At 41.6% G+C, this 27,585-nt stretch overlaps 1 protein-coding gene across 3 annotated transcripts in view; it reads left to right on the top strand.

The window, feature by feature from the left end:
* The window catches only part of RSU1 (Ras suppressor protein 1), a 153,073-nt gene that overhangs the window by 38,636 nt on the left and 86,852 nt on the right, over positions 1-27,585 (top strand). For all 3 annotated transcript variants that reach the window (XM_069729491.1, XM_069729493.1, XM_069729492.1), the window contains exons 5-7: positions 6,089-6,207; positions 13,072-13,154; positions 14,433-14,547. In XM_069729491.1, coding sequence (XP_069585592.1) covers positions 6,089-6,207; positions 13,072-13,154; positions 14,433-14,547 — 317 coding nt within the window. The remainder of the gene's footprint in view (positions 1-6,088; positions 6,208-13,071; positions 13,155-14,432; positions 14,548-27,585) is intronic.

Genomic DNA, 27,585 nt, shown 5'->3' with positions numbered 1-27,585 from the left:
GACTGCAGAATTTGCCTTTTTCATCCTGTTTGTTGTGTTGAATATGTAGAAAAGTCTCCATGACAAAATCGTGATCTAACATTTGGCAAATTGACAACCCCTTCCATGTATACTGTCAAGGCAATATGAACCTCATAAAAAGGATCCCTGAACTGGCACAGTGCTGTATTACATTACCCCAGTAGTGGCAACTGTGAAGGAAATGTGTGGCTGTGAAAAGAATGTGGCATCAGGAAATGAGATATATATATATATATATATATATATATATATATATATATATATATATATATATATATATATATATATATATATATATATATATATATATATATATATATATATATATATATATATATATATTAAAAATTGGAACAGCATCTACAAAGTACCTGATAAAGTGCAAAGCTTCCCCAGTCAGTAGTCCAATGACTTCCAGCAATATGAAGAAAAAACGGAGCAGCACCAAGAATATAGAAAAAAGTGGACTTTATTGCCTGGATGGCCCGGTCCGTGGCCCTGCTAAGGTGCGCCCAATTAAAGGTGATAAGTTTGTCAAGTGTTTGTGACGCCACCTGTGGTATTCGGTCAGGGTGACCAACGCTGCTTAGGGGTCTACTGGGGTGATGTTATGGCAGCTAGATGGTATACCTTCCCACAGGTGAAGTATATCCCCAGGGCTTCCCTGAAGTGGTGATGGTGGATGGTGAGAGGCGCAGTGAATAACGAGGACACAAAGGGTGCAGTCTCTTTACCTTTACTGAAGGTTTTAGCATCCACAGTCCGGAGTACCAGGTTACAGGATCGGCAGAGTCCGGCCGGTCTGATGGCAATTCCAGAGTCCCCTGATCCATGTGGAAATTAGTAGCCTTCCCTTTGCGCACAGTAACGTAGTAGGTCCCTACTTGCATTAGCTCCTAATAGGGTCCTCACTGTTGTAACTCTTCTCCTGTCCCCCAAATGGATAGGACAAAGCCCGTATGACAGTGGTGGCCTGAGGCTATTTTATAGGGACCAGGGTGGATAAAAATCAATGTTTTTTTTTTTTTTTTAAATCAAAAAAATCAGATTTTTTTTTTTATTTAAATCGGATTTTTTTCAATAAACTGCTTTTTGAGGAAAATATTTTACCATCCAAAGGTTCTTCTATCATGAGATAAAGCTGAGTTGTTTAACTCAGTAGAATAAAGGCTGTATATGTGTAACATTCACAATGCCATGCTCTTCCAGAGGTTTCTGTAGGATTAGTGGGCAGTTTCTCTCCTATATTATCACAGACGCTCGCTTTACTTACGCAGTTCTCAAAACTGAATTTGACTCCGCAGAGGTCCCAGCCTCTTCTTCATGGCAAAAATGTTACAACATGAACAGAGTTGCGAAAAAGACCTCCTTCGCCTATCGGTAAGGCAGGCATGCGTGCAAAATGCAAACGATGCAACAAAGAGATGCAAGGCCTGGTGGCGCGAATGAGGCAACATCATGAGAAGTGCTGTGATGAAGATGACTTCATCACCGCACTTCTCATGATGTTGCCTCATTCGCGCCACCAGGCTTTGCATCTCTTTGTTGCATCGTTTGCATTTTGCACGCATGCCTGCCTTACCGATAGGCGAAGGAGCTTCATTAAAATATTCCCAAACTGGGTCTCTTTTACGCCCTGCTGCCATTATAAGGAAAGAATGTAATAAACCTCAGATCGTACACACAAACAGATCCAGACTTGTCTGTCTGTGGCTATGCTGCAGTATTGTGCTCAAAGTTTCACTTTCATTTTCTTGTCTGCTTGCCCTTCCTCCTCCTCACACTTAGATTCACATTCTTCTTGTGTTGTGCAGATCTATTCCACTCCAAACAATCAGAAACATATTGTCTAACTTCTTGGACTTGGCACTGAAGGGGTTGATTCTGTATTCATAGGTTTGTAGAACAATAGGATTAAGGTCTTTTTCTCAACTCTGTTCATGTTGTAACATTTTTGCCGTGAAGAAGAGGCTGGGACCTCTGCGGAGTCAAATTCAGTTAGGTAGAAACTTTGATTTAAATCACTGATTTAAATCAAGCCTTACTGACTAGTGATTTAAATCGTGATTTAAATGAGTTAGATTTAAATCAAATCCACCCTGATAGGGACCCTAGTGTCGCCGCTCCTCCGCGTTGCCACCTTGTCTGCTTAGGTTCTTAGGTCGGACAGCCATCTCCAACTTGGAGATGACTGCCCTGCCGGTCTCTGAAGTAAAGCGTAGAGTCTATTACTCCCTCGGTGCTCCGGCCACCGGCACTGCGCTTCAGGTGGAGGCAGCCTGCTTCTAGCTGGTCTCCCACTGATTTGTTACTCCTGTTGCTACGACTTCGTTTCTCACTCACTACGACACGTTTCCCTTCTTGTCCTTTCCTAGGATGCTGCTGCATGGGTTGCAGGCGCAGCTCCTTGTGCCTTCTGTCCTCCTCCTCAGACCGTAGTCTGGATCTGACTGGGCCTTGCTCCAGCCAGCTCGGCCTGGAGACCTGTCAATTTCCACATTGACCACTTGCGGCTGTTCTAGACTCACACTTCCTGTTATTTCAGGAAATCCATATGGATATTGGTAGTAGGAATGGGCAAATCGAGTAGTGCGACTCCGGACCATTTGCCAGCTCAGTAGTCTCTGGCCACTAGACGAGAGGCTTGTGAATCTCTTACCTTCCGGAATCCCCAGTGCTGCTTTTGATTTACCTGGCTCAACGTTATCTCTGTCATGACGTAATGATGATGTTGCGCTGGGAATCCCGAAATGTTAGAGATTCATAAGCCTCCTGTCCATTGGCCAGAGATTACCGACTTGGTTGATGAACCGGAGTCCAGACATGGGAATGAACGTGATACAGCCACTTTAAGTTGTGGAATTGTATTACTATTATCCGGGTCTAAATGTGCCTCAGTCTCCAGCTGACCTCCGGTTCCTGGTCCCAGCATATTCTCTTATATTTTGTGTAGTAACCATATATAAAGGGGGTTGAGTGACTGTTCATTTCAATAGCTAAACCAGCCCCCTTCTCCGTCACAGCAAATTTATAAACTGAAAAGGTGTCCGGCTTAATTACTTAAAAGAAAATCAAACTTTTCCAGTTTGGGACATAAAGCAGAAGAGGAACTGCTAATATCTGGAATTGGTTTTGTTGCTTAAAATCGGGTGACCATAAAGAAGCCCTCCTCCTCCTCCCATTAAAGTTTTTATCCTCTTAATATATTGCAATCGCCATATTATGCAGCACTGTTTTACAATTGCTCATTTTGCCTTTCTACTCAGCTAATGCTTCTCTTTTTGCTATGTAGAAACACGAAGTCTCGTGTCTGCATAAATCATTCCCCTCTTCATCTCCTGACCCAGCTGCTCCCTCCTTCCAGTGATTTTTGCAGAGACTGATGACTCATACAGGGAAAATTGACCTCCTGTTTTTACATACAGCTTAGACCAGGGGTCCCCAACTCCAAGCCTCGAGGGCCGCCAACAGTGCAGGTTTTCAGGATTTCTTTAGTATTGCATCGATGGTAATGTGATCATCTGCACAGGTGATGATTCCAACCCCTGTGCAATACTAAGGAAATCCTGAAAACCTGCACTGTTGGCGGCCCTCGAGGCCTGGAGTTGGGGACCACTGGGTTAGACGGATTCAGCTAGTCAGTTTTTAATCACATGATGTCATAGACCTAATGGAAAAGAGAAGAATCAGCTGGGCAGAAGGGGAAGAAAGAGCAGTTGTAAGTATTCGTTGAACCACAAGGGAGGCGCGAGATGTTGAGGAGGGACCAGATGGGATATTTAGTTCCATTGGCAGCGGATTTTAATTTCACGGTAGCTGATGTGTGTTGCTGGATCCCTAATCACACGATTAAGGGTGTTATTGCACCAGAAACGCGTTGATACAATGTTTTTAATCCTATTTGTTCCTTGCATGTTTCTATTGTACCTCGATTTTTTTTTTGTATTCTTCCACTGAATAAACTATCTTGCACCATCGTTGAGCTGAACATTTTCTACTTTTCCTCACATTTATCAGTCTTTGGTGTACGCACATGCAACGTATTACATCTCCTGACTCGCAGGGCCCAAAGTAACTCTGGCACACTGTAACAAATCTACTGCCACACGACAACTGTATCACTCAGCAGCAGACCAGGTACTGGGAGACCAAAAGTGCACAGTGCTATATATTATGATGATTGCAATATATTAGTAGGATACAAACTTTGATGGGATGGCTTCTTTAAAAACGTGAAATATCTTAGTAAGTTCCATAATTTACTGAGCTGATCTCATTTATCGCTAATTCTTTTGTTTGTTTGTTTTTTTGCCTTTGGCCAAACCGTTTAACATAAATCAGTTACTTTTTAAATTCAAATGATTTTTCCAAATCTGTTTTTTATGTTTTATGCTTTTAAACATGTGACAGTCCACATATTTCAGTTCTGTGTTGGGGAGGGAAAAAGTGCTGGATTATTAGAATATCTGGATTATTGGATGTTGGATTAAAAGGCTGCCTGAATTGCGCCTTTTTGGAGCCCTGTATGTTTTACTGTGCCACTCCAAAAGGCCGGTCGTGGCAGCTTCTATCCGCCGCACTTCCCTAGCTGATGGATCTTATCTCAGCTATGTGTGTAGGTGGTTGGGTGTGGAGACCCCAGGGACCTGCCTTACAATGGTCCTTTAAGACACATAGTCCCCAACCGACTTCTCACTGCAGCGTTTCAAGGTAAATCATACGCGGCTGCAGTAACACAGCGAGTGTCTGATTCATGCTGCCCGTGGTTCAGACGACAGGTTCCCTTTAAAAGAAGTGTAATGCATAAAGGACAGAAAACAATGCTGTAGATCCTCCATAACAACTCTATAAATATTTAAACTATACTAATGAGCATACATTAAAAAAGTCTTTTGTGAAAACCTCGTTTTAATATCTTATTTCTATTCCGATATCTGCTGAAGTTACAGGCCCAAGACCTGAGGCTGCACTACTGAGGGATTGTTTTTTGTTTTTTTTTCATTTCTTTCTGGTGAAATGTTGTCATGGAGACCTAGTCTATGTCCTAATCTCCATGTCCAATGATGCCTACATCCTCCCTGCCTGGAGCAATGTCTATTATGTATGTAGAAGCATAAATCGTAAGGCAGTTCGGTCATTTGGATCCATTTTTGGTCTCCATGGCAACATATTACCCGACAGAAACCAGAACAGGAACGATCATAGGATCTTTTCAGTACTGTGACCGCAGGCTTTGGGCCTGTAAAGTGTGTATACATATAATATACTTTTTATAGCCTGTCCTAACTGGAAGATTGGTTTTCCTATATTGGGCGCCATGGTGACACCTAGGCCTACAAGATGGCAGTAAACGGCAGGCATTGCAATGGTAGGGGTCAGACACTTGGTCACTTGGTTGTCCACACGCCCGCAGTATAAAAAAAAATACTGTATATATGTAATAATTAGGGTAAGTTCACACAGGGCGTTTTTGCTGCGTTTTTTATGCTAATTTCCTGCTGCTTTTTACAGTACCAGCAAAGCCTATGAGATTTCAGAAATCTCATGCACACACATTGGTTTTTTGTGTGATCAGTATTTTGTGCTTTGCTGGGTTTTTTGGACATAGGGCATGTCACTTCTTTCAGCATTTTTTCAGCATTTTTCACCCATTGACATGAATGGGTGTTGAAAAAACGTAGCAAAAACGCAGGTATCATTATTTGCTGCATTTTTGCTGCTGAAAATTCAAGGACATTAGCATGGACAAAGAGAAAAAAAAAAGCACCAAAAACACACCTAAACCTGCGTTTTTGACGCAGCTTCTTTCCTGCCAAGAAGAACAGGTTTTGCTGCAGAAAAAAAAGCATCATAAACGCCCTGTGTGAACTAACCCTTATACTGCAAAAGTGGAACAACCAAGTGTCTGACCGCTACCATTGCATTGTGCCGCTACGGCCATCTTGTAGGCCTAGATGTCACCATGGCGCCCAGTATAGGGTAACCAATCTCCTAGCTAAGATATACTATAAAAAGAGTCCACACAAAATAACACTTTTCTTCATTCCTTGTCTTCTTTTTCTTCCAGCATGAACAGGTTAAACTCCTTGCCTAGAGGATTTGGTTCCTTGCCAGCACTAGAAGTCCTTGATTTGACTTACAACAACCTCAGTGAGAATTTCTTACCCGGGAACTTCTTTTATCTGAGTAAGAACATTTTGTGAATTATTTAAATAGCCGTAATCCTAGTGCCCTGCAAATCCATAGTTTGCACCCAAGATCTGATTTTGAAAGTGCCAATACACATCAGAGCAAAGTCGGCCATTTAAAACTGGTTTCCGATGCACTGGTTGACTATTTTGGGGGTCTTGTTATAAGGCATGTTTAATTTCAACTCATGGTTCTTTTGTTTTTAGGGGATATAATCCTTTCCAAGAGGTGCCTGGCAATGTTTTAGGCTATGTTCACGTTTTTGCATGATTTTTTTTTTTTTCATGCCAAGTTATTTTCAGGCCAGATTCTGCAAAATTTTTGCGGCTTTTTTTGCTTAGTTTTGACTATATTTTTGGTGCGTTTTTTTTTTTTAACTGCTGTTTTGGTAGGGTACATTTGTGACTTGTGCATGCTAATAAAGCTTAGTAAATAAAAAAAAATATGATTTCAACTTTATCAGGTTTTGGAACCAAAACCGCAGCAAAACCTGATAACTACGTTTTTTGCAGCATTTTTGCACTACCCATTGCTTTCAATGGGTTAAAAATGCTGAAACATGTGACATGCTGCATTTTGCAAAAATCAAGCTCTTATGACAAGTCAGGGAAAAAAACAAAACAAAGCGTGTTCATAAAATCTCATTGACCTTTCCAAGCAGAGATTTAATTTTTGGTGTGTTCTGTCTAATGTTCGATGGTTTACGGTTTTCATTAGTGATGAGCGAGTATACTCGTTGCTCGGGTTTTCCTGAGCACGCTCGGGTGGTCTCTGAGTATTTATGACTGCCCGGAGATCTCGTTTTTGTTGACGCAGCTGCATGATTTACAGCTACTAGCCAGCCTGAGTAGATGTGGGGATTCCCTAGCAACCAGGCAACCCCCACATGTATTCAGCCTGGCTAATAGCTGTAAATCATTCAGGTGTGGCAATGAAAACAAAATCTCCGAGCAGTCACAAATACTCGGAGCACACCCGAGCGTGCCCTGGAAAACCCGAGCAACGAGTATACTCACTGATCACTAGTTTTCAGCTGATTGAACAAGGTGCGACGTAGTCCAGCAAATCTGACTTAGTCTAGCGAGTGGAAACCTGAAAAGAACACACAGTACAAAGAGAAATAAAATAAAGACAGTTTCTCTCATTCACCACTTTATTTAAAATAAATAAATAACACAGGGGAACAATTTGAAAAAAAATTTCTGTTGAGTTAGGTTTTTGAGCTAATTTATACTAAAATTGGCATGCTGATTCCAAAATGTAGTCAGTTTTTTTCTAGCACGTCAAGTTTTTCCTACACAACTTACCTGCCAGAGAAGCACAATTGCACTGATATCTGTAATAAGACTTGTTATCTGATTACAATTCGACTCATATAGAGCTACGTGGCAACTTGTAAGAGTAGCCACAACTTTGTCATGCCTATTTCTTATATATTTCATTTTTTGTTCATATTTGTACTATTTAAAAAAAACAAACACTTTTTAGGTACAGTAGTTTACATAGTTTTGAGAAGACAAAAATCCTATACTTCAAAAACTTGACGTGATAGAGAAAAACTGAGATCATTTCTGGATTCAGCATCCAAAAATTAAGAACAGTTGTCTGACCTAACTCTTAAAAAATTGTGTTCCCCAGTGTAATAATAAAAAAGTTCCTAATCAGGTCCAACGTAGTCCAAGCGAATCCGACGTACAAAGTCTATGGAGTCTCGTTCTGACGCTCCATAGACTTTGCAGACAGCCACTTCTGGGACTTTATTCAGAAATGGTGCAGAAATTTCTTCATCCAAATACTCCAGTACCCCTAGGATATATTCTCATGTCCAGTAATCGGCACCAGCAGCAATCCGTTGTGCAGACACAACTTTTTTGTCTAGCTAAAGGAAACTGAATTCAACAGGAACCTTTTTTTTGTTTGTTTGTTTTTTAACATTGAAGTCTTTTTAAAATGGATCTTTTCTCCATTTTGCTCCATTTGAACTGATCCAGTAAGCAAAAGATGGATCCTTTTCAAACTAAAGAAAAACCGGATGGCTAGTTAATGGTTCTCTTTTTCCGTAGACATCAATGTTAATCCCTTAATCCCATATGACGTACTATCCCGTCGAGGTGGGGTGGGCCTTAATTCCCACCGACAGGATAGTACGTCATAGGCGATCGGCCGCTCTCACGGGGGAGCGCGGCCGGGTGTCAGCTGACTATCGCAGCTGACATCCGGCACTATGTGCCAGGAGCGGTCACGGACCGCTCCCGGCACATTAACCCCCGGCACACCGCGATCAAACATGATCGCGATGTGCCGGCGGTAGAGGGAAGCATCGCGCAGGGAGGGGGCTCTGTTATGACCTGGTGGTCAGGACAATAATGGACCTGGTGGTTAAGAGCACACGGAATGACCTGATAGTTACTGATAATATAGGACGAGCTCTGAGACGTGGGAACTCTGCTGACCGCAATCCCTAAACCTATCACACACACTAAAAATAGCCGTGGAGCGCTCCTGACGCTCCCTAGGCGCCTCGTCACAGCCTAAGGAACTAGCTAGCCCTAAAGATAGAAAAATAAAGCCTACCTTGCCTCAGAGAAATTCCCCAAAGGAAAAGGCAGCCCCCCACATATGACTGTGAGTAAAGATGAAAATTACAAACACAGAGATGAAATAGATTAAGCAAAGTGAGGCCCGACTTACTGAACAGACAGAGGATAGGAAAGGTAGCTTTGCGGTCAGCACAAAAAACTACAAAAAGACCACGCAGAGGGCGCAAAAAGACCCTCCGCACCGACTCACGGTGCGGAGGCGCTCCCTCTGCGTCCCAGAGCTTCCAGCAAGCAAGACAACAATCAAAATAGCAAGCTGGACAGAAAAATAGCAAACCAGAGAAAAACAAGCAGGAACTTAGCTTCTGCTGGGAAGACAGGTCACAAGAACGATCCAGGAGTGAACTAGACCAATACTGGAACATTGACAGGTGGCCTGGAGCAATGATCTAGGTGGAGTTAAATAGAGCAGCCAGCTAACGAATTAATCTCGTCACCTGTGGAAGGAACCTCAGAAGCCGCAGCCCCACTCACCACCACCAGAGGAAGTCCATGGACAGAACCAGCCGAAGTACCATTCATGACCACAGGAGGGAGCTTGACAACAGAATTCACAACAGGGCTCCCTGCGTGCTTCCCTGAGACGATCGGTACAAGGTGATGTGCTCACCTTGTACCGAGGTCTTCTCCCTGCAGTCCCCAGATCCAAAATGGCCACAGGGCGGCATCCGGGTCCTGCAGGGAGTACTTCCGGGTCAGGAGCAGGCTGCAGCTGCAGCTCTGTAAGCCTGCAGCGATGAGTGAGATCGCCGATCTCACAGAGTGCTGTGCAAACTGTGAGATCGGCGATCTGTGATGTCCCCCCCTGGGACAAAGTAAAAAAGTTAAAAAAAAAAATTTCCACACGTGTAAAATTACTAAATAAATAAATTATTTCCATAAATACATTTCTTTATCAAAAAAAAAAAAAAAACAGTAAAAGTACACATATTTAGTATCGCCGCGTCCGTAACGACCCATCCTATAAAACTGTCCCACTAGTTAACCCCTTAAGTGAACACCGTAAAAAAAAAAAAAAAAAAAAGAGCCAAAAAACGCTTTATCATACTGCCGAACAAAAAGTGGAATAACACGCGATCAAAAAGACGGATGTAAATAACCATGGTATCGCTGAAAACGTCATCTTGTCCCACAAAAAACGAGCCACCACAAAGCATAATAAGCAAAAAAATAAAAAAGTTATAGTCCTGAGAATAAAGCGATGCCAAAATAATTATTTTTTTTCTATAAAATAGCTTTTACCGTATAAAAGCGCCAAAACATAAAAAAATGATATAAATGAGATCGCTGTAATCGTACTGACCCGACGAATAAAACTGCTTTATCAATTTTACCAAACGCGGAACGGTATAAACGCCTCTCCCAAAAGAAATTCATGAATAGCTGGTTTTTGGTCATTCTGCCTCACAAAAATCGGAATAAAAAGTGATCAAAAATCACGTGTCCAAAAATGTTACCAATAAAAACGTCAACTCGTCCCGCAAAAAACAAGACCTCAGATGACTCTGTGGACTCAAATATGGAAAAATTATCGGTCTCAAAATGTGGAGACGCAAAAACATTTTTGCTATAAAAAAGCGTCTTTTAGTGTGTGACAGCTGCCAATCATAAAAATCCGATATAAAAAACGCTATAAAAGTAAATCAAACCCCCCTTCATCACCCCCTTAGTTAGGGAAAAATAATAAAATTAAAAAAGTGTATTTATTTCCATTTTCCCATCAGGGCTAGGGTTAGGGCTAGGGTTGGGGTTAGGGTTAGGGTTGGGGTTAGGATTCGGAGCTAAAGTTAGGGTTAGGGTTGGGGCTAAAGTAAGGGTTGGGGCTAAAGTTAGGGTTAGGGTTGGGGCTAAAGTTAAAGTTAGGGTTTGGATTATATTTACTTTTGGGATTAGAGTTGAGATTAGAGTTAGGGGTGTGTCAGGGTTAGGGGTGTGGTTAGGGTTACCGTTGGGATTATGGTTAGGGGTGTTGTTGGATTAGGGTTTCAGGTAGAATTGGGGAGTTTCCACTGTTTAGGCACATCAGGGGCTCTCCAAACACGACATGGCGTCCGATCTCAATTCCAGCCAATTCTGCGTTGAAAAAATAAAGCAGTGCTCCTTCCCTTCTGAGCTCTCCGGTGCGCCCAAACAGGGGTTTACCCCAACATATGGGGTATCAGCGTACTCAGGACAAATTGGACAACAACTTTTGGGGTCCAAGTTCTCTTGTTATCCTTGGGAAAATAAAAATGTGGGGGGCTAAAAATCATTTTTGTGGGAAAAATAAGATTTTTTTATTTTCGCGGCTCTGCGTTGTAAACTGCAGTGAAACACTTGGGGGTTCAAAGTTCTCACAACACATCTAGATAAGTTCCTTGGGGGGTCTAGTTTCCAATATGGGGTCATTTGTGGGGGGTTTCTACTGTTTGGGTACATCAAGGGCTCTGCAAATGCAACGTGACGCCTGCAGACCAATCCATCTAAGTCTGTATTCCAAATGGCGCTCCTTCCCTTCCGAGCTCTGCCATGCGCCCAAACAGTGCTTCCCCCCCCCACATATGGGGTATCAGCGTACTCAGGACAAATTGTACAACAATGTTCGGGGTCCATTTCCTCCTGTTACCCTTGGTAAAATAAAACAAATTGGAGCTGAAATGAATTTTGTGTATAAAAAAAAAAAAAAAAAAAAAAAAAGTTAAATGTTCATTTTTATTTAAACATTCCAAAAAATCCTGTGAAACACCTGAAGGGTTAATAAACTTCTTGAATGTGGTTTTGAGCACCTTGAGGGGTGCAGTTTTTAGAATGGTGTCACACTTGGGTATTTTCTATCATATAGACCCCTCAAAACGACTTCAAATGAGATGTGGTCCCTAAAAAAAAAAATGGTGTTGTAAAAATGAGAAATTGCTGGTCAACTTTTAACCCTTATAACTCCCTAACAAAAAAAATTTTGGTTCCAAAATTGTGCTGATGTAAAGTAGACATGTGGGAAATGTTACTTAAGTATTTTGCATGACATATCTCTGTGATTTAAGGGTATAAAAATTCAAAGTTGGAAAATTGCGAAATTTTCAAAATTTTCGCCAAATTTCCGTTTTTTTCTCAAATAAACGCAAGTTATATCGAATAACTTTTACCACTAACATGAAGTACAATACGTCACGAGAAAATGTCAGAATCGCCAAGATCGGTTGAAGCGTTCCAGAGTTATAATCTCATAAAGGGACAGTGGTCAGAATTAATTGGCTCGGTCATTAACGTGCAAACCACCCTCGGGGCTTAAGGGGTTAAAAAAAAAAACCCCAGCTGAAATCAGTTCATTTAAAAACAGACAAAAAGTTCTCTGCACAACTTTTTTTGCCACCTGATTGCTGCTGGATCCGATCTAACGGTATGATTGAAAAAATTTGATGCAAATGTACTCTCATGCCCTCCTTTGATTGATTTTTCCGTACTCCAGATATTTTATTTTAAGCGGAATGTGACTTTTTGCGCTATAAAGTTTCATAATCCAGTTAAAGGCAAAAATAAAGAGCCTTCTTGATTTTGCACAAAATTCATGAAGCGAAAAGACAAAAAAAAAATACAAGTGACTTATAAAAACCCAGAAGTGATTAATCAACTCCCAAAGTCTACTAGAAGGTTGTTTGAGATTACAAAAAAGGTTGCTCCTTATAGCGCCTCTCATGGGTTATGTATGGTATTGCAACTCGGTCCTATTGAATTTGCTGCAACACAAAAAGCATCCTGTTGACAAGAAGAGCTCTGCTGTGATTTTTCTTTAAATTCCTAAAAACGGAAAACTCCTTTAATAAGATGAGTGGAATATTTGCAGGAGAGTTTTGAATGGAGTAAACCCAAGTAGATATTGACCCCTTCACCTGACAATGGCTCTCATGTGTATTTTATAACCTTCTTTCTCCTTTTTAAAGGTCCCCATCTGTCATAAAATGTAAATTTGCCAATAAACCTGCAGCATTTGTCCATAAAGGCACAAAGCGATCAAAGCCCGCGACCAAAGCTGCCACATTTTACTACAGCGCAAATTGTTAATTGTGTCAGTCCCCGAGATATAGATGTTTTCCTGTACACGCGAGGCGTACAATAAGTCTCTAAATCTGCGTTTGACCTGCTTGTTATTACTGTGAGCCCGGGGTATGTCAGAGGCTTTTCACCAAGTTGGGGTTATTAATCAGAGCTGACTCGCGGTATTGATCAGGGCTGCCGCTCGCCGGCTCCACGCCACTCTGCTTATATATTGCTCTTTAATTTGCAGCCACCCTGCGTGCTCTCTATCTAAGTGACAACGATTTTGAAGTCCTGCCGTCCGATATTGGGAAGCTCACAAAGTTGCAGATAGTAAGTAATTTATCTAAATTCCCGGAAAAATCAATTTTGCTTTCACAGCTCGCAGTAAACTCCAGTCAATTTGAGAAGTAGCATAGTTTATTTTTCCAAAATAAACTACCGCAGCGACTCCTTTTGTCCGGACTGTCAGTACGCGTAGGAGGCATCGTTTTCTTAGGGGCTCGTTGCACACATTGGATGTTCTCGTACGAGTGATTTTTGTGGTTTTCGCAAATGGCACTCGTACCGGTGATACTGTGTTGGCAGCCGCGTGTCGGGAAGATCGCGGGAACGTGTCCAATTTTGCTCCGAGCACCAGATCAGAATCGGCAATGCATCCGTGAAAAATGGCGAATCGTACTAGGATGACATCCGAGTGCAGTCCGATTTTCAAGGACGGACTATCACATAGGGGAAGGTGGAGAAACTTTTTTTTTTTTGATTGGTAAAAGGAGAATGAAGTCCAACGCACGGAGCTTGCGATTCGGCAAGACGAGGCAGGGAAAATGGATTAACCAGAGTAGAATCTGCCTTAAAAGCCTTCGTTTTATTCAACAAGTTCACATAAAAGAGAAACTTTATTTCCTAAACTAAGTTACGTTCAGACGCGTTTCGGGCATCTGACGTTTTTCATTGCATATGATTTAAGGTCGGACGACCGAAACGCATCTGCTCCTGATTTTAACTTTAGGATGTGAAGCTGTGACTTATCTCTTTTTTTTGTAAATTTGTTAAATAAATCAAAGGCTTAAGGATTCTTCGCTGGTTCATCTGTTTTTCCCCAATCAATGTGACCGCCGGATCAGAGATCAAGATAATGGGGGATAGGTGATTAAATTTAGGTCATGTCCCAATCCCTTTAAGACATTAAGGAACGTAGTGAAAATGCCTTAGTAATGTCAACCTATTGAAATGTTGGAGACTCCCAACATGGGAGCCTGAATTTTGGTAGTAGTAGGAGGGGGACCATCCCTTTTTTTTTTTTCTTTTAAGTGCTTTGTAGTGTGAAGCTCTCTTTATCCAGGAGGAGTTATGATTAAAGGGGTTGCCTCATGAGACATCCCCTTTTACAATGAAACTATATGGAGTAAAGCATAGTATGCCATGCAGATGAATAGAGTAATTGAGCCCACAAAAAAAGAAGCCCATCTTACTGAATTTCCATTTGATTGCTGTACGTTCTCTGGTAGAAAAGGAGGATGATCAAGTTTATTATAGGGATATATACGTAAAAAATAAAATTAACACAAGGACTTTCTTATCCCTGATTATTTTCTTTTTCCTATTAAGATCAGCATGCGGGATAATGACCTGGTTTCCTTACCGAAAGAGATCGGGGAACTGTCTCAACTGAAGGAGCTTCACATACAAGGAAACAGGCTGACTGTGCTGCCCCCTGAGCTCGGTAGGTGGCGAAACCAATGAATATAATGTCTGACTGTCACTAAGCCTAATATTTTGAAATGGTGAAACGGCTTAATTGCACTGTTGATTGGTTGGGGGTCTGGATCCTGATCCCATCGATCACTCAAACTGAAGTGGTCTGCTAACGAATGAGTGCACACAGAGTGGTGCTCAGACCCATAGGCTTTCTGAACGCTTCTGCCTCGTGTTTTGTTTTGCATTTGGTGACTGGGTAAGGGGTATTTGGCACAGCTAGTTGAAGGTACTAATATTTTCAGTAAAGGCAAAAATAAATTTCCTCTAAGGTTTAGGCATCTCCTCAAGCCAAACATAAACTCTGTACTGATGAAGCACAAAATCTGCGAAACACCTGACTACAGATGGGGGGGGCCTCTGGTTTGATTCCTTTTAGGACTACTACTTTGTTAAAGTGATTGGTCCTCAATTAATAGTTTGTGAAATGTTTTTTGAAAGAGTTTGGTGCTTTCACAAGATTCATTATTATAATAATAATAATCTTTATTTTTATGTAGCGCTAACATATTCCGCAGCGCTTTACAGTTTTGCACACATTATCATCACTGTCCCCGATGGGGCTCACAATCTGGAATCCCTATCAGCATGTCTTCTGAATGTGGGAGGAAACCGGAGAACCCACGCAAACACGGAGAGAACATACACTCTTTGCAGATGTTGTCCTGGGTGGGATTAGAACCCAGGACCCCAGCGCTGCAAGGCTGCAGTGCTAACCACTGCGCCACCGTGCCGCCACACGGGCAGGGTTTATCTATTAGTAAAATTTCCCCGGATTGGTATTTAAGAACTGATATAATTTACAATATTGAACAATAAAGACTACAAATAATAACTGAAGGTTTCAGCGTGATTGATAACCTTTCCAGGACTTAATACCAGTTTAATTGATGTCACGCAGAAGGGTAATTGGCGTTTTATTGTGAGGGGTTTCGTATTCGTACAGAATACTGATGGAAACTGAGGGGCTATATCGATCACCAAAGTTAATTAGCTCAGACTATGATAATGAGTCCAGCTATCCATCATGATTAATGGCAATATTGTGTGTATGTATATGTATATATATATATATATCTATCTTGACGCATGTAATGAGAGAAGTGTTAAATTGTGATTGCGACAGGGGATATTCTATAATCTTATTGTTTTAATGGATATATAGGGTGGAAACAATAGCACCTTCTAGTAGAAAAAAGGGGGTTCTGTGCCTCACCCCACCCCTACATGTGGGATAGCAAAGAAGGAGAAATAGGAGTGGGTAGGTAGACCAGACATCCTGCTCCTGCTAAAGTCAGTTACCAAAACCCCTGAGCTAATTGCCATTTTTATATATAGAAAGTGGAGGGCACAATGGAAAGCTAAGTACAAACAATGGGATCGATCCCGCAGCATACGAAAACAATAGTAGATACACAGAGAAAAAGAAAAAGAATATGCTAATGGGGAGATCACCATACAAAATAGTAAATATATAACTTTATTAGCACAATGCACACAGACAAACCATATAGCTAAAAACATTTAAAAAAACATGAATGTAAACAATTTCTCTGGAAGATGGTAATGCCCCCCTGTAACTCAGCACCTGGTACACCAATATTAGATTTAAGCTGTCACAAAAATATCCAAACAGTGCAAATATGAAAAATGAACTAGGTTCCTGTCCACAGTATATATTACACGACTATACACCAGCAGTAGAGGACATACGATAAGTCCTGCCTGGAACAATAATAGAAAGCCTGGCTAACCTGGTGGTTTAAATGAATACCTAATGCAACCACTTTGACCATAAACACATAGGAACATGGAACACTGTTAGATCAAACATCTGAGGCCACTATACTAGACAATAAATCATAGACCACGATCAGTACCATGTTCAAATAAGTGCAGGAAAAAAAATTGGAAATGAGCTACTCTCTCTGCCCCTGACGAAGCCACCAGTGCGTGGCGATACGCGTTGGGCCTCGGTCCCCTCTTTCTCTTCCCTGGTCCATACCTTGGCTCCTGTTCCATTGGATCTTCTGACAGCCTGCAACCTTTGCACCATTTCACGTTTGTATCTCTCATTTCCAATTTTTTTTCCTGCACTTATTTGAACATGGTAGATCAAACATCTGAGGCCACTATACTAGACAATAAATCATAGACCACGATCAGTACCATGTTCAAATAAGTGCAGGAAAAAAAATTAGAAATGAGAGATGGTGCAAAGGTTGCAGGCAGTCAGAAGATCCAAGTAGCTCATTCTAATATTGGTGTACCAGGTGCTGAGTTACAGGGGGGCATTACCATCTTCCAGAGAAATTGTTTACATTCATGTTTTTTAAATGTTTTAGCTATATTGTTTGTCTGTGTGCATTGTGCTAATAAAGTTATATATTTACTATTTTGTATGGTGATCTCTCCATTAGCATATTCTTTTTCTCTGTGTACCTAATTGCCATTTTTTCTGCCACAACAGAAGCTTCAGACCACTATTGTCCGGCACTTTGCAGAAATCACCGTGAGGCTTTTACTTGGTTAAAGTACATTTGCAAATACCTTGCAGCAGTGATCTGGCATCAATTTCCTTTTCTTAGGATAGCCCTTGTGATCACCGCAGTCTATATTCTATCCGCTACCAGTAAGGATCCATAGATAGAGCTCAGCTTTGTCCTCTGCTCTGGGCGTGCACAAGACGTCATTTCTTCAGGCAGCAGATTAAGCTCTCATTCAGCACATGCATATTTTTGGGGTGAGAGTAGTGGTAGTGGTGTAACTAGCTGGCATTACACTCAGTGACGGTGAGAGTGTGCTGACTGACTACCAGAACTTCGCTTTGTCTTCTGCTCTGGATGTGTACAGGACGTTGTTTCTTCAGGCAGCAGATTGACTCTCATTCAGCGCATGCACACTCCTGGGGTGGCAATACTAGAGGTATGAGTAGTTGGGATTTCACTCGGTGAGGGTGGAGAGAGCTCTGACTGACTTCAAAAGCTCAGCTTTGTTGTCTTCTGCTTTGGGTGTGTACAGGACATCATTTCTTCAGGCAGCAGAGTAAGCTCTCATTCAGCCCATGCACACTTTAGGGGTGGTAGTAATAGTGATATTAGTAGTTAGGATTACGCTCGGTGAGGGGTGGAGAGAGAACTGACTGACTACGACAGCTCTGCTTTGTCTTCTGCACTGGGCGTTTACAGGACGTCTTTTCTTCAGGCAGTAGACTTTAGTTCTCATTCAGCGCATGCACACTCCTGTGCTAGTAGGAGGAGGAGTAAGCACAATTACACTTAGTAAAGGTAGATATAGCAATGACTGACTAAAAATAATAATGAAGGAATCTCGAAGCTTTGGAGGGCTCAAACCTCACTTTTAAACAGTAAACCATCAGTGGCAGCTAGCGGACTGTTAAGAAGACACTGAAAATAAACACAATGTCGGAAAACCCCTCTAACAACTTAAGAAAAAAATATTTCCTTTTGCAATTAATAATCGTTTTTTTTTATACATTGGGGAAAGTGATGACATATGCCATCAATTTTACATCAGAAGGGATCCAATTGCCTATTGACAATTCTGGTTGGATGTGGAGAGGAACAGACGATCTCTTCCATTACTGGTTGTATTCATGCAATATCCCAATTCCATGCAGAGAAGCACACCCCAGGCAAATGTACCGTAAATCATGGGAGAATCACTAAAATGGCTCATTGTGCATTCTTACTGTTAAACAATTAGAGCGCTATCTAAAGAAGAGTCCGGACGGAGCCTACGAAATCAGAGTAAGCGGCAGGTACAATTAATATGATCAATGCGGCTCATTTGGCTTTGTCAGCAGTTGCTTCACTGACTATATATAGGATCCATAACATCAGGACGCCGGCGCTTATGTCTCCTCAGCACGTAAGATCTGACGGCACCGCCGCTGCTCCGGCGCATTAATAACCCGTCCTGTCTGCAGTAAATTCACGCGGAGAAGCGAGTACCTGTGTTATAGGCTATGACACTCTCTCGATCCACAGAGTCACATCCAGATTTCATTATTTTTTATTTTGCTTATTGTCCGTCTCTGAAATCTGCAGTTTTCCGGGACAATGGATTTCCCAAGGAAGTGATGTGCACGTTGATGCATCTCTCGACGGCGCTTCAGGGACAATTGAATGCGGGGTAAAAAATGACAGTCGGGTTAAAAATGACTATTTAGTGCAAGTTGTTTATTTCTTGAAATAATCCTGCGGTGAATGACACATGAGCGCACAGATTTCTACTTAATGAGGTTTCGCTCGCTTTTCTCACCTTTTGGAAATGTAAAAACCTAGAAAGTTCCCTTCTGCGGCACTATGGGAAGAAATGTACCGGTGGCGGAGTATGGAGACAATCCCAGAGAGGGCTATAGGACAGAATGGATACAGCACCGATGACCGCCTCCTGCCATAAAGATAACTAAGAGAGAATTTATCCTTCCTTCCCCCTTTACTTCTCCTCCGTTGTTTACAGCTTTGTCCCCTATTATCCTTCTGAAATGTATTGAAATGCCATTTAGAACTGCTTTGTGCTACGGGGCCTTGTGGTTTATTTTTCCCATGAAATTGTAAAGTTGATACCATTTGCCAGGGATTCTGGATAGAGTTTTTAAGCAGCCATTTATTGTCTACCTCAAGGAATGTGTTTTTCTATTAGGCCACGTTCGCACCTTCAGTATTTGGCCAGAATTTTACCTCAGTATTTGTAAGCCTAAATCAGTAGTGGAACAATTAGAGGAAAAGTGTAATAGAGACACGTCACCACTTCTGTAGTTTTCACCCAATCATGGCTTTGGCTTACAAATACTGATGTAAAATACTGAACATGTGACTGTATCCTTGAACTGACGTCTTTGGCCATTTCTGGGACGGATACATCAATGATATATTGCGAATCACACTCTATATTTAATTTTCATGGTCAGTCCATTTTTCCCATTACACCAGAAATTAAGCCATGTTGCCGTTTCCCTTCCCATCTCCATAGGTCCGCCCGAGCCGACAGATTCCCCGCTGATTAGGCAATGGTTTAGGGTTCAGCTGCTTGTTCGTCCACAATTCCTAAAACATCGCTTCTCTACCTCAACTTTAATGTCTGTTCTTACAAGTGACTTTGGCCTGAGCTTTTGGTATGGGATAGGTACCGTAATTATGGCTAATGTACGGGGTATGGAGGCTTCTGGGCGCATCCCCAGTTGGCCCAGTGGCTACCGATAGGTGGAACTTGACTGGCCCATTTTGGGGGTTTTGTGTAAAATCATGTCCAAATTTGCCTTTTTTATATGGTTTTTGTGGTGTTCCATTACACACAAAGGAAAGAAACGTGTATAACAAAATATTTGTAATTTCAATATTTTTCTAGGAGAAATACTTAATTTTCTGGAACAATTTCAAGGATGCCAACACTTTCGGCCATGACTGTATAGTAAGTGGTTTAGCAATGGCATAGGGTATAAGATGAGGACAATAGGTTTAGCCTATAGGATAGGAAAGTATAGGATATAGTTAATGGATAAAATTAGTCCAGTGAGTGTTACTAAAAGGTAGGCACTTCCTGGTAGTAAGGGAGATACAGAAGTGTAGTAGCAAATTTAAGTCCAGTGGGCTGCTAGGGACAGCATGTGTCTACAATTCGAGGTAGTGGGAAGCCATACTAGAATCCCGAGCGGACTCTCCAGTCATGCCCGGAGTCCAAGGTCTGGTATAAGGGCTTTCTGGCATATCGTTTTCTTTGGCGTACAGGGGAAGATGGACAGGGACCCGCCAAGACGGAAGGTAATGTATCCCGGATGCACTGCCGAACGGGAAAGGAGATCCGCCAGTGGGGGAAGGGATGCTCAAGGAGGAACGAACGATAGGGCTGAATATGTGTTGTGTTAAGAAAGTAAGAAATTAAGAAAGTAAGAGATGAAGTGCTGTACCCGATCCCACGTATTACACCCTGATGAACCATGACTGAACACTAAATGTTTGCTTGTTCCAATGAGCTGAGTAGTCCATGAATTGTTTGCAGCTCCATCCTGGGGATGGAGGCCTGAAAGCAACGGAGGCCTGCGGCCTGCACCCCACACCTGACAGCATACTGGGACACCGTTTGTATGTAAAGTGCCAGAGCGTAACCGGACAGCAGCTTGGTCTTCACTACCACTCATGGCAACTTTACAGCAGCAAAAGGTTCCCTTTAAACTACTAAAGGAAGAGCGATTGTTTGCCGGAGGTTATAGCTCTGGTTGATAGAGGGTGGACCCAAGCCGGGGATCTTCATCCCTATGAATTCCTCCTTAGTATATGGGCATAGGTTATATGATGGCTTCAGTCATTTATACAGTAAAGTATTGTTATCTAGGGTATTGCTAGTTCCAAAAGTCACCAAAAGTTCAGCCATAGACTTCTCTAATTTGGAAGTCCTCCATGTTGGCCTTTGAGGTTCTCAGAACCACTTTTTATGCTGTCGTTCCTCGTTTTTATTACTGGGGAGGGTTTTCTATTGAGATCTCCAACTTTTTGATGTGGAAAAGAACCAAAATGTGAAACTTCTGGGAATGTATCTACACCCTCTTCATGTGGATAAATAACACTTATTGCCACACTATACAAACCTATATTGGCTACTACACTGCAATGATATAGATGAGTTTTCAGAGCTTGGTCTTATGACAGATCATGACCTTGTGCATCCATCACAGAAAAAGGACTGATTTTTTATTAACTGGATTTATCAGTGAAGGTTTCCTGGCGCTCATGTGACATAACAATCAGTGGCGGCTAATGGGCAGTAGTTCACAAACTTTCATTGGACATCTGAGTTCTGATGGAGAGAAGTGTGAGTGATGCAAGCTATAAGTTACCCCTGATTGTCTGCAGTGCTCATATGGTGTAGCAATGTTGTGTGAGTGCCAGGAGATCCTCTTCCAGCATTGCTGTAATGGCGCCATTGCAGGAAATGAGTATTATTTGTTATTTTACATTGAGGAATACAGTATTTAAAGAGGATCTGTCACCAGGTTTTTACTACCTCATCTTAGAGCAGCATAATGTAGGAAAAGAGACCATGAATCCAATGATGTATCACTTAATTTTCTGGGTGCAGCAGTTCTGACACGATCAGCATTTAGCATGCAGCAGAGCTGAGAAAGCTAACCCCGCCCACACCAGGCTCTCTGTGTGCATTGTCTATAGGCAGTGAGCTGGGTGGAGTTGGACTAGCATGCACATGCTGCTGTAGTCCAGGCAATGATCATCACCAGGAGATGAAACCTCCATTGTAAGTAAACCACATCACACAGCCTGACTTGTGACACATAGTTGAAATCTGTGTTTTAACCCCTACCTCATGCAGTCCTCAGATTATATATCAAAAACCTACTTACAGATTCCCTTTAAGAAGGGGTCATCATTTCATTGTATGCCTATATACTAGCAAAAGCAAATTTACCCTAGTTTCTTGCTTAATTTCTATCTGTTCCATTGTCTCTTTTGATAAGTCCTTCCCGCACACACACAAAAAAAAGAGAAAAGCAAAAAAGTTCCAAATTTTAATAATAAACTATTTTTTTCCCCATAATATTTGTTTGCTGTGATTCAGAGCATTCAGAGGTAGTAAACCAGTCCATAGCTGGTCCCACTGTCAGCCGAGAAGTGAACAACAACATGGTATCCAGGATGGACAATGCTCTGTGAGCTAAACAGTCTGGTTGGCACACCGATACAATGTACACTGCACCCCATCTTGACTGAAAAAAAACAGAAATGTAGAAATTTTTGCAAATTTATTATAAAAGAAAAGCTGAAATATCACATGGTCATAAGTGTTGTGAATTCTGTGGCAGAGCTCCCTCCTGTGGTCACAAGTGGTACTTCGGCTGATTCTCTTTGTGAGCTTCCGTTGGTGGAGGAAAGTGGTACTGCGGCTTCTGAGTTTCCTTCCTCAGGTGATGTGGTGAAGTCGTTAGGTGCTGCTCTATTTAACTCCACCTAGTGCTTTGATCCTGGCCTCCAGTCAATGTTCTAGTATTGGACCTGTTTCCTCCTGGATCGTTCCTGTGGCCTGCTGCTCTGCATAGCTAAGTTCCGCTTTGCTATTTTGTTTGCTGTTTTTTTTCTGTCCAGCTTGTCTATTTGTTTTTTCCTGCTTGCTGGAAGCTCTGGGACGCAGAGGGTGTACCTCCGTGCCGTTAGTTCGGTACGGAGGGTCTTTTTGCCCCCTTTGCGTGGTTTTTGTAGGGTTTTGTGTTGACCGCAAAGTTACCTTTCCTATCCTCGGTCTGTTCAGAAAGTCAGGCCTCACTTTGCTAAATCTATTTCATCTCTACGTTTGTCTTTTCATCTTAACTCACAGTCATTATATGTGGGGGCTGCCTTTTCCTTTGGGGTATTTCTCTGAGGCAAGGTAGGCTTATTTTCTATCTTCAGGCTAGCTAGTTTCTCAGGCTGTGCCGAGTTGCATAGGGAGCGTTAGGCGCAATCCACGGCTGCCTCTAGTGTGGTTGGAGAGGATTAGGGATTGCGGTCAGCAGAGTTCCCACGTCTCAGAGCTCGTTCTATGTTTTTGGGTTATTGTCAGGTCACTGTATGTGCTCTGACCTCTATGTCCATTGTGGTACTGAATTACCTTATCATAACACATAAGTATTCAGACCCTTTGCTCAGTATTGAGTAGAAGCACCTTTTGAGCTAGTACAGCCATGAGTCTTCTTGGGAAAGATGCAACAAGTTTTTCACACCTAGACTTGGGGATCCTCGGCCATTCTTCCTTGCAGATCCTCTCCAGTTCCGTCAGGTTGGATGGTGAACGTTGGTGGACGCCATTTTCAGGTCTCTCCAGAGATGCTCAGTTGGGTTTAGGTCAGGGCTCTGGCCGGGCCAGTCAAGAATGGTCACAGAGTTGTTCTGAAGCTGCTTCTTTGTTATTTTAGCTGTGTCCTTAGGGTCATTGTCTTGTTGGAAGGTGAACCTTCGGCCAAGTCTGAGGTCCTCAGCACTCTGGAAGAGGTTTTCATCCAGGATATCTCTGTACTTGGCCGCATTCATGTTTCCTTCAATGGCAACCAGTCGTCCTTCATCTCATCAGACCAGAGAATCTTATTTTTCATAGTCTGGGAGTCCTTCATGTGTTTTTTAGCAAACTCTATGAGGGCTTTTATAAGTCTTGCACTGAGGAGAGGCTTCTATCAGGCCACTCTGCCATAAAGGCCCGACTGGTGGAGGGCTGCAGTGATAGTTGACTTTGTGGAACTTTCTCCCATCTCCCTACTGCATCTCTGGAGCTCAGCCACAGTGACCTTGAGTTCTTCTTTACCCCTCTCACCAAGGCCCTTCTCCCACGATTGCTCAGTTTGGCTGGACGGCCAGTCTAGGAAGACTTCTGGGGGTCCCAAACTTCTTCCATTTAAGGATTATGGAGACCACTGTGCTCTTAGGAGCCTTGAGTACTGCAGAAATTCTGTTGTAACCTTGGCCAGATCTGTGCCTTGCCACAATTCTGTCTCTGAGCTCCTTGGCCAGTTCCTTTAACCTCATGATTCTCATTTGGTCTGACATGCACTGTGAGCTGTGAGGTCTTATATAGACAGGGGTGCGCCTTTCCAAATCAAGTCCTATTCATTTAATTACACACCGCTGGACTCCAATGAAGGAGTAGAATATCTCAAGGAGGATCACAAGGAAATGGACAGCATGTGGCTTATATATGAGTGTCTGAGCAAAGGGTCTGAATACTTATGACCATGTTTTATTTCAGTTTTTCTTTTTTATTAAATTTGCAAACATTTCTACATTTCTGGGGGGAAGGGGGGTTCAGTCAAGATGGGGTGCAGAGTGTACAATAATGAGAAAAAATGAACTTTTTTGAATTTACCAAATGGCTGCAATGAAACAGAGTGAAAAATTTAAAAGGGTCTGAATACTTTCCATACCCACTGTACATATTTATGCAGAGGAGCCATACTGCCGCTCTCCCACTCCTTCGGAGTTGTGGAATGATCCCAATTTGCACAAGTTCATTTTACTGCAAAGCAAAAGAAAAAAAAAGAATGAAATGACAGGAGCCCACACCGAGCGTTTGTCTAAGTCTATTTAATGAGGTTGGATTGAGGGAATTTTACATAGAAGCGTCTCTTCTCCGCAAGTCATTTTTGTTTTTTCTTCTAAGTTTCATTGAATCTCAGACATGAGCATAATTGGAGGAACGTGAAAGCCGAGTTCCGTGTCGCCATTAAGTGATTTCTTCTCGCCATGTGAATGCAAAATTTAATATCCTGTACGATGAAGTAATAGAGCGGTATGTTGTATAGCACAGGGGCAATATGGAGCCATACACATGCTTTATTTCTTTACTGTAGTGTACACAGGTGTTTTTTTTTTTTTTAAATTCACAATGAATTTTCTTCAATCTGTTTTCCAATAATTTAGAACATCTGGTAATCTGATATTAGTGTCCAACACAAAAGAGGATTAGAACATGACATTTCCTAAATATAAGTTATAGTAGTTGATGTATTTTTTAACCAACAACATTATTAGAGAGTCCTAATAGATTTAGCAGTGGATGGTCCATCATGTAGGACCCTCATCTACTATCAAGAACACAGTGTGACTAAAAAGAGAGAAAAAGTAGTTGAGATCCAGCTCCTTAAAAGGTAATATTTATTGGTATCAAAAAGATAAAATTCCATAGAAATAGAACAACCAAGCTCCCTCCGGTAGGTGCCCTTGCGCTGGAGAGGCTAAACGGCAACGCGTTTCGATCAAACGATCTTTTTCAAAGCCATATCCTGATTTAGTTGAGCTATCCTATATGAGGAAGCTCCTCCAATCAGATTGCCTGACTAGGTCACATGACACTTCTTAAGGTCCTAATATAAAATCATTAAACAAACATACAATGACAATAAAATAATCACTTCCTATCTAGCAGTAATGCAATATAGTTTCATTCCGTTTATTAAGTCCCATCGGGAATCTAGTATTAAGATGGAATATCCAATATGCCTCTCGCGTCAGGAGCCGCCTTCTGGCGTCTCCGCCCCGAAGAGGCACACTGACTTGTTCTATTCCCTGGACCTGAAAGCTGGCAGTACTACGAGCGTGGTGGGTCACAAAATGTCTGGATGCTGCCGATATATTTCTATTAGTGCCCTGTGTATTATTGATATCATGTAAGTGTTCCCGAATGCATGTCTTGAGTTTCCTCATTGTACATCCTACATACGATAAATTGCAGTCTTTACAGTTAATTTTGTATACTATATTGGTTTGGTTACAATTAATATATTGCTTGATATTAAATTTCATTGTTTCTTCCACATTTTGAAAAGTTTTAGATACCAAAGCATATTTGCAAGTACTGCAGTTATTTGTACCGCATCTAAAGAAACCCGGATAATTAAGCCATGTTTTTGGACCTTTCTCTGGGCGAAATGTATTGGATGCTATTCGATTACCGATAGTTGGTGCTCTTCTCGATACCACATTAATACCCGAATTTAGTATGTCATATAGCTGTTGGTCCTCATAAAGAATAGGTAAATATCTGTAAATAATATCTTTAATTTTCATAAATTGAGGACTATTTTGGAAGCATATATATGGTTTTTTCTCCATATTGCGGTTACTATTTTTGTTTACTGTTATTAACTCCTTACGTTCCTTTTTTTTCTACAATTTTTTTCGCCCAATTAATTGTCCATTGGGGGTATTTACGGTTTTTGAGTTTTCTTTCTACTTGTTCGTATTCTCCTTTTAGATCTCTTTCTAAGCTACAATTTTGTTTGATTCTGGTGAATCCACCTACTGGGATAGCCTTTACTGTATGTTTATTATGGCTGCTACTAGCATGTAGGATGGTATTCCCTCTAACTGGTTTATGATACGTTTTGGTAATAACATTATGATTGATATGACCTGTAAGTTCCAGATCCAAAAATGAAATACTGGCACTATCCCATTTGTGTAAATTTATTATTGTATATATTATCATTAAGATAATCCATAAAGTGTGGTATGGCAGATACATCTCCCCCCCCCATATAATAAGGGTATCATCTATGTATCTGCCATACCACTCCACCTGGTCCAAAAACGGATTGGTCACCGAAAAAACGCATTCCATTTCCCAGAATGACATGACGAGATTTGCAAGAGAGGGTGAATATTTTGCACCCATACACACTCCAGTTTGTTGGATATAGAATTGACCATCAAAAAGAAAAAAATTGTTAGTTAGTAAATATTGTATCACCCCCAACAGATATTGAACCAAATCCTCCGTATAATTGCTAAATTTAACAAGATGGCGCGAAACGGCCGTCGTCCTTTTGCCTCCCCTTGCACTCCTCTCCTTACCAAGCCGCCTCTCCACTACATGTCTGTGAGTGTATGCTCTGATTAAAGGACATTTTCAAATAGCAATATCGGGTGAGTGCCACTTCATTTCTCTTTATTTCTGGACTTACATGATATCAATAATACACAGGGCACTAATAGAAATATATCGGCAGCATCCAGACATTTTGTGACCCACCACGCTCGTAGTACTGCCAGCTTTCAGGTCCAGGTAATAGAACAAGTCAGTGTGCCTCTTCGGGGCGGAGACACCAGAAGGCGGCTCCTGACGCAAGAGGCATATTGGATATTTCATCTTAATACTAGATTCCCGATGGGACTTAATAAACGGAATGAAACTATGTTGCATTACTGCTAGATAGGAAGTGATTATTTTATTGTCATTGTATGTTTGTTTAATGATTTTATATTAGGACCTTACGAAGTGTCATGTGACCTAGTCAGGCAATCTGATTGGAGGAGCTTCCTCATATAGGATAGCTCAACTAAATCAGGATATGGCTTTGAAAAAGATCGTTTGATCGAAACGCGTTGCCGTTTAGCCTCTCCAGCGCAAGGGCACCTACCGGAGGGAGCTTGGAGTTGGAATTTTATCTTTTTGATACCAATAAATATTACCTTTTAAGGAGCTGGATCTCAACTACTTTTTCTCC

This window comes from Ranitomeya imitator, chromosome 6, assembly GCF_032444005.1.
Source record: "Ranitomeya imitator isolate aRanImi1 chromosome 6, aRanImi1.pri, whole genome shotgun sequence".
Taxonomy (NCBI): domain Eukaryota; kingdom Metazoa; phylum Chordata; class Amphibia; order Anura; family Dendrobatidae; genus Ranitomeya; species Ranitomeya imitator.
This window is presented reverse-complemented; position numbering and strand designations above follow the sequence as displayed.